Source organism: Schistosoma mansoni, chromosome 1 (genome assembly GCF_000237925.1).
Source record: "Schistosoma mansoni strain Puerto Rico chromosome 1, complete genome".
In the NCBI taxonomy this organism is placed as follows: Eukaryota; Metazoa; Platyhelminthes; class Trematoda; order Strigeidida; family Schistosomatidae; genus Schistosoma; species Schistosoma mansoni.
The window spans coordinates 55,946,534-55,954,677 of record NC_031495.1 but is presented as its reverse complement, the minus strand read 5'-3'; the positions used below and the strand labels follow the sequence as shown (position 1 = coordinate 55,954,677).

Below are 8,144 nucleotides of genomic sequence, written 5' to 3'. Positions count from 1 at the left end.
TCTACGCAAAATACTTCGGATCCGATGGCCAGACACTATCAGCAACAAGTTACTGTGGGAGACAACAAACCAGATTCCAGCGGAGGAAGAAATCAGGAAGAAGCGCTGGAAGTGCTTAGGACACACATTGAAGAAATCACTCAACTGCGTCACAGGGCAAGCCCTCATTTGGAATCCTCGAAGCCAAAGAAGAAGAGGAAGACCACAGAACTCATTACGCCGAGAAATGGAGACAGACATGAGAAGAATGAACAAAAGTTGGATAGAACTAGAAAAGAAGGCCCAGGAAAGAGTGGGTTGGAGAATGCTGGTCGGCGGCCTATGCTCCATTGGGAGTAACAGGCGTAAGTAAGCAAGTAAATTTTAAATATTTCGTATCTTGGCCCTACTTTTTGTATATTTACCCGGCATTTTGAATCCAACGTCTCCGACTAAGTTATATAGAACTTTACTCATATGAACATTACTAATTGTAACTTTAAGATGACTGCATCTAGTTATTCTTGGTTTGTTTTAAATTTATTAAGGGATTTAATTGTGAAGAGATATTTTTTTGACTAATCATATTATTTACATGTCATCATAAATTCGATATTTTGTCTTCTTTTCCATTGAAAGATGAAAATGATTTTTCATTCATTTATTTTTTGTCCAAACTTTTTTTTATGTACTTAATCTTTTATTATCTGGATAAAAGTAATGAACTTGAATAGTTTATGAAGTTTTCAGTAAGAAGATACAATTTACACTATTAACTTCACTACCTGCTTCAGTTTGGGCACCTGGGCAGTATCACAGCCCTCACACAAATCAAATGAGATTTGTGTGGCGCCCCTTTGTACCAATATTTATATGTTTAGATAAATAAGAGATTAACTTCACTATTAAGTCAATTGTAAATACAACTCAGTCTTACAGAAGGTCAGTCTTTGTCTGGATAGCTCAGTGGTAACGTCTCTGACTACGAAGTCGGGTGACAGAGGACTGAATCCATCAGGGAGCATCAGTTTCCTCAATATTGCAGGTACACCATGCTGACGAGTGCCAAATAGCACGAAACCTAGGTCCAAGGTTTTCTATCGACTACCTCCAACCACCATCTCATTTCAACATAGTGTACTCAATGTCGAGTCACTTAGACTAGTGGCCGCATTGCAACTTGGTCGACAGAATTTGATATGCATTAAGAAGGACCTGACATACATGACATTGATCATTACCCAGTGATCGGTCAATTGCCAAAACCAATATCCGAAAATATTTGCTTATTATCAGAATTGAAATTTTTAGAAGAAACATGGTGTTTTATTAAAAGATGTGGATAATGTTGATTGATTAAGTGAAAAAGTCAAAATTATAATATTTAATGTTAAATAATATAGTTAGATACGGGTGAATGAGTGAGAAAGGTTTATGTATTGACTATTTGATTTATGATATTTTTTTATACCGTTTTATGTACTTGTTATTCGGTTTTATACTACAAATGATCTAGTTATGCACAAACTGTGATTTATCACTTATAGTTCAATGTTCTTGAAAATGATAAATATTATCATGTTATTTTTTAGTTATACATGGTAAAGTAATTCAGATGGCTTTCTTCGTGGTCCGATTTGTCAAGCTTGGCATAAGTTGTGCGGGGGTAATCAACGTCAACATACTTAGTGGACATAACAGGTAAGGTGAAAGTTATTTGTATTTTTGGCGTAATCAGAATAATCATTAGTGAAATCCATAAATCATTGACCCCAGTAAATGCATAGCATCTACCTATTAGACTAAAGAATATCGCTAAAGTGTGTCAAGTCAGTGATGATGTGCTCGATTTTCCAGGAGTATATATTGTATGAGTTTCAAGGTGAAACTAATGAAATACAGTATAATTTAACTGTAAATCCGTAAAGTGCTTTGAAGTGAATGACCGGTGCTTCTGAAACTATTGAATTTAAAAATGAATGTTGCTTAATTTATTTCGATGTTGAAGCTCCATATTCATATTGAGTAATTCACTGGTCCTTTATAAAATACGCATAACGAACTCAGCTATATGTGTGTCCGAGTTCCACTTTTACAGAAGTTCTGCCATATGAATTGTCATTGGTATCACTATTTTCGGATTCTGTTAACGTAAACTAAGATAGTTATTTGAAAAAAAGTCATCCTTGTTTTCTTGAACTTCTTATCATTCCTCATAATTAAATATTTAATTTTTAAGACTGCATAGCATGTCTTTTACAAGTAAAATACTTGGTTATGCTGTAACTCATAAAAATTACATAATACATTTTATAGACAATTATTATACATACTAACCGTAATAATACTACTCTAATCTGTTGACGACGAGGAATCACAGTATTACGAGTCTGACAAGTTTCTGTGACCTAATACATGTTTTAATGACCTATTATATGAGATGTAAGTTACATATGATGTATGATTAAGTCAAGTTATGAAGATCAATTGGTTTTTCCATATTACATATTGTAAAATAATAAAATCATTTTCCTGATTTGTTATTTGATCAGTCAATATATCCTGAATATTTATGTGTTATCGCTTATACATTTAAATGATACTTTTGAGTTTATGTTTTGCAGGATCTAGCATTTCCGAATATCATAAGGAGATAATAATTCTAAGTTGAACAGTTTGGTTGAGGAATGGAAATGTATCATCTACAATATTCAAATGTATAAAACAATCGAGACTTCGACAAAATGATGGAAACCTTATTCGCTTAAAAAAAAAGACAAATAGTTCAGTAGATTTTAATTATGATTATTTATGAATAAATTATTAGTAATATGAAAATGTGTACTATTTGAAAATTCTAATTTGCGTTTGTTAGTCTGTAGGTGAATATATGCAAAAAAGTAGTATATAGCCTTTGGAGTAACGACAATGAATAATTTTCAAATAACTTCTAAAAGGATATACTATTACAAAATCTTCACGTAGACCGTGCAAGATTTCATCAAATGAATTAACCAATAACTTTTTCAGTTGATTGGGTTAATTAACAACAAAATAATGCATTAATCATTTAATTTAATTATTAACAAATGTGGTAATATTGGATAAAATTAACTTTTTAAAAATATATAAACTACTACAATAATAGAAAGTAGTTAAAAATAAATATTAGAAATAAAATAAATCTAATATGCATGGCCGAAATTCTAACAAGTAGAGCTGCGCGAAACGATGTATATTGTGTAATATGATATGAAAAGATGATAATTTTGTTAGGCTATCTGAAACTATAATAGATATGTAATTATGAGATCATTACTTCTTCATGGTGTGTTAGACTGATATTGTTTGGAATATGTATTTCAGTAAAATCGGGTACAGTTTCACTGATAAAACTAGAACTATTAGTTCCATCATCTGGCAATGTATTATCTAACTCATACACATTTCTTCCTGTGTCATTCTCATTTCTGCCTTCATTCATGTTGCTTTCACCTTCATCATCTTCATCTTCGTCGTCATCATCCTCTTCACTAGCGTACAAACCTAATTCTTTCAGTTCTTTAACTGTTATACATTGTGGTGAATCAGCATAGTAGTCATTTTCACCACCTTCAGGTATAGCTAATAATACGGTGGCTGATAATGGAAATTTTTCATATTTCTGATCACTATTATAATAGTAATAATATTGATAATCGGAATCCTTTTCAAATAATGATGTAGGTCTAGAATGATTATTTAATGTATGCTGTGCCAATTGATTAGGGCATGAAGTTGATTTGGCTAAAAAAAGTGAAGAAACAGCATTAACCAATAGTATTATTATCATGTGTAAGAAATAGTCTTATAAACAGAAAAATGTGATATAATAAAAGAAAAACTATCAGTGTAGCTGTCTGTTAGAACTGACTTAATGGATGAAATTAATGAAAATAAGAATTTTCATAGTTGAAAGAGTGAGTCAATTGAAGTTAGACCACCAGGGAAAACCTGGAAGAACTGGACGGCCGTTTTGTGAGATAGAAACTCATTGAAGACAATTGGTGAACGGTTGTTCAAACATCGTGGATTGGTTGGAGTTAGACATAAACACCATGGGATACTGGCTCAGTGGTCTACCGGTTAAGTGCTCGCGCGCGAAACTGGAAGGTCCTGAGTTCAAATCTCGCGAGGCGAGGTCGTGGATGTACACTGCTTAGGAGTCCCATAATAGGACGAAACGGCTGTCCAGTGTTTCCAGGTTTTCCATGGTGGTCTAGCTTCAATCGACTCACGCTTTCAACTATGAAAATACTAAATCTCCACAAAAACCCCTTCTGATAAAATAAGAATGTGAAAGAATGAAAATGAAATGAAAAATAAGGAGGTACAAACAATTCACTTATAAAAAAATTATATATTTACTATGAAAATCATTTTTAAAGACAAACTGAAAAATCATGAAAAGTCGTGGATCATTCGATAATTCCTTCTTCTTCTTCTTCTTCGTTGTTGTTGTTTAAAACTAATGATAGAAATTTAATTAATATACATTTTCTGACTTAAAGTAGTTTTCTTTATAAAACACTTTCCTTATCCAATCTTATAAATAGGTAACTGTTCCCCCCATGACATATTAAAGATGATCAGGAAGGTTTGTAGTTCGAACAGGTGATTCCAGTGGGATCTTGTTCTCTGAGTTGGGTGATTTAATCGTAAAGCTTTCATGCTTTTTCCGAACAAAATCAAAACAATTTTAAGGTGTAATTTCGAAAGAATTGTGCACTAGAACATGGGCGAACTTAATTTGAAAAAGACAATATTCAGTAAACACAGGATTAGTGATTATCCAGGATAGTCTGTAAAGGTATATGAATTGAGTGAAGTTGGAGTGTACCTCTGCAGTTTAATAGTATGAATTTTCTTAGACTTTGGTCTTGGTCTTATATACAAGTGTTAGAACGCATTGCTTTTTTACGAGCATTGTTGAGAAGTTCTGAAGTAGGGTGAAACACCTATCTTTTATTCACAGGAGGTCAGTATTTTTCTAGCTGATGTAGATTATGAAGAAATATTTCACCCGCTTTCGGAAAACTTTTAAAAATGATCAATATGGACACCATCAGTTCGTTATGTTACTGACTGTTGATGTGAGTCACGTTAGTATAACGGTGCGATAACAACCATCAGCAGTTGAAGTTTTTAGGTGTTAGAGTTTAAATAACTATCTCACTAAGCGTTATTTGTCGAAGAAAACATCACAAAACACGTAGAAACTAAATTGGTAAGGGATACTTGTTGATTGTTATTGAGAAAAAACGCAATATCATTAATACTAACTTCAAGTTATGAAGACAACGGAAATTCCAACTGGTACAACATTCATAAAGCATAAATTAATATGTCATTAATCAATTATGATTTCAAAAACAAACATATGTTAAATTTAAGGAATTACTTAGTAGAGTCTCGGTTTTCCCTTCAGAAGAACATTCTTCAATAGACTGAAGAAAGAATTCGTCATTGTTTTTTTCATTTGATACAATAACAGGACTTTCAGGAATATTCGTAGTAATAGTAGCATTAGTAGTATTAGTATTAACTACTGTTGTTTGTGGTGGTAATGGTGTTTGTGTTGATATTCCTCTTACCATTGGCGATGGCAGTATTTCCGGTGTCACTGATCGATTCACATTTACAGATGACTTCATTGTAACTTTCTTAACAAAGTCTTCAGTTGAAACAAATTTAACCTTTAAAAAATAGTATATGTATGTGGTTAGTAAACTTAGTTATCACTTTTAATGATGCGAAGAAAGAAAACAGTGAAATTCACAAAGGTTAGTACATTCTCAACTTTTTGCTTTCATGATAGATAGGACGTTAAAACAATGACGGCATTGACATAACTTTTTTTTTGTCATAAAAACTAACTGTGGGATAAAGTACTCTAAGCTAAATATATTTCAATTCATACGCTTTTATGTATACTCTGAATAAAGTGTGGTTACAGTTAACCTAAATGTTAAAAAAACTCAGTAATAACACTATATTACAAATTAATTGTAATATAAATTGTGAATGAGTGCATTCTGACAAGCTAATTCAAAGGTAACACCCTTTTAGGGAGACCCGAGGGTAATGAGTTTAATCACTCATTGATAGGGGTACTTTGGATAATAACTGCTAAAGAATCCCAAACTATAACGAAACAGTTATTCAATGTTCCTTGATTTTAATAATTCATCATATGAAGTTATTTTGTGTTAAAACTAAATCTCTAAACATTCAGCAAGATTTATAAGTTAGGTGGTCAATATTTCCGATTCGAGTGAGGTCATGATTAGATTTTATGGATAGTTTTTGGAGGAAAATATAATAAACGTCAGGTTTTATATTCAATGATACGTAAATTTAGTACTATCTTTTGAATCAATTAAGAAATTCTCGGTCATTCTTTATAGCTATTCAGAGCAAAATATTTTCATACCATCTACAAGCTTCTTTTACTTTTGGCAGTCCAAAGTCTTAAACGTCAGTTTCATTTCTAGTTTGTATTCATCTACTTTTCTAGCAAGGAATTGTTTATCTTCTGTAACCTAACTCTGGCTGTTTAGTATCGAACCAAAATATAAAAAAAACTAAACTCTTTCTCATAATTTTTTGGTTTATAAATAAGTCTGTTAGCTGTCTTTATCTATATCACTGCTCCTATTTGTTATGGATCTCATAGACACAGTATGAATTTCATTCAGGATAAAAATAACGAATAAATTGCGGTAAAGCACCGTATCCAATGACACACAATTATGTCATTCATTCTATCACTCATAACTTTCTGTTCAATTATATAAATATATAACGTCCCGTTTCTCATGTCAGTCAGTTTTTTATCGCGTGAAATAAATCTGGGCCACTCCACACCCTAATTATACAGTAAGTAACGTATTCTCATGGTTCATTACTAAACAATTATTGACTAAGACACAAGATACCACTGTAGCCTAGCCAACTACATTCGCCTCTTGTAAAGATTTGGTGTATATACATAAATTCATTACCCGTACAAAATTACTGTCATCAAAGTAAAACTGTACATAAATTGTGGTTACCGTTTCACTGAATGTAACTTGTTTAATTCCATTTTTGTGCTTCTGATTATCTTCAGGAGACTTAACCACATCATTTTCATATTTCTGTTCACGATTTTTCCTATTCAAATAAAATCAAAATATTTCAATGGTAAAAAGTAATTAAATATCAAAACTGTATAAGTAAAAAATATAATCATACGTCGAGTAAGATTCCGCATACTGTTGTTATCTATGACCAAGCTTCATTACAGCAGCGATATTGAGCTATGCTGAAGTGATCCTGGAAGTTATAATCCTTTTATCAGCCAGTGAGTACTAGAGACTGTCAAAATCAAAAACTAGTCTCTAAAAGATGACGAAAACCTCACTGTTGTGGTGCTTCTATGTGGTTTACGGATTTTTAAGGTTTATAATTACTTTTCTTTAATCTAAATGAGACCACTTAATCTACAATTCCACTTGGTAATTTAGGAAAGTATCAGCATTTCTCTGGGTCCTTCACTAAGTTATAGATACCCTTATGAAAGGTTTCTCATGGTTTTAACAACATTTGTTGGAAGATTTGTTAAAAAGTCGAGGAACTAATGTTATGAGTATCACATAATCAAAAAATCCAAAACTCCAAAGCATTTATGCCATAAAAGAGTGTAGATTAGTTTGCCTACCACTAATGGTGTGAATTGGTTGAAACTGTTGTCCGAACAAAGAAAAAGGAACTACCCCTTATTATATACTATAGTATTATATATGTAATCTGAATCGGAAGCAGTAAGCCTTCCACATAATATCCTATTCTCACCATATCATTCATTATCTCCACTCAATAAACTACTGCTTGACCTATAAGAAGTTCGTCATCCTCATCCCCTTGGTTTTTACTTGAGTTGTAAATCCAGGGGAATGAAATGATAATTTTCATCATTCTCAATGACAGCACCTTCCTTGATCTATTAGAATAATAACTTTTACTTTAAACGTAATGTTTTACTTATAAGTAGCCAGTACTTCTTGGATAAAATTATAAACCAAATGCCAGCTGAGTAATAACAAGAATTTACTCTTAGTTTAACAGGTCACCTATATGGGGTT

General features: G+C 32.2%; 1 protein-coding gene across 1 annotated transcript in view; it reads right to left on the bottom strand.

Annotated features, from left to right (window-relative positions):
• Positions 1–3,283: 3,283 nt before the first annotated feature.
• The window catches only part of Smp_161420 (hypothetical protein), a gene marked incomplete at both ends in the record, with an annotated part of 13,581 nt that continues 8,720 nt past the window's right edge, over positions 3,284–8,144 (bottom strand). The window contains 4 exons of the mRNA XM_018794929.1: positions 3,284–3,453; positions 3,526–3,765; positions 5,420–5,714; positions 7,074–7,173. Of these exons, the coding sequence (XP_018649293.1) occupies positions 3,284–3,453; positions 3,526–3,765; positions 5,420–5,714; positions 7,074–7,173 (805 nt within the window). The remainder of the gene's footprint in view (positions 3,454–3,525; positions 3,766–5,419; positions 5,715–7,073; positions 7,174–8,144) is intronic.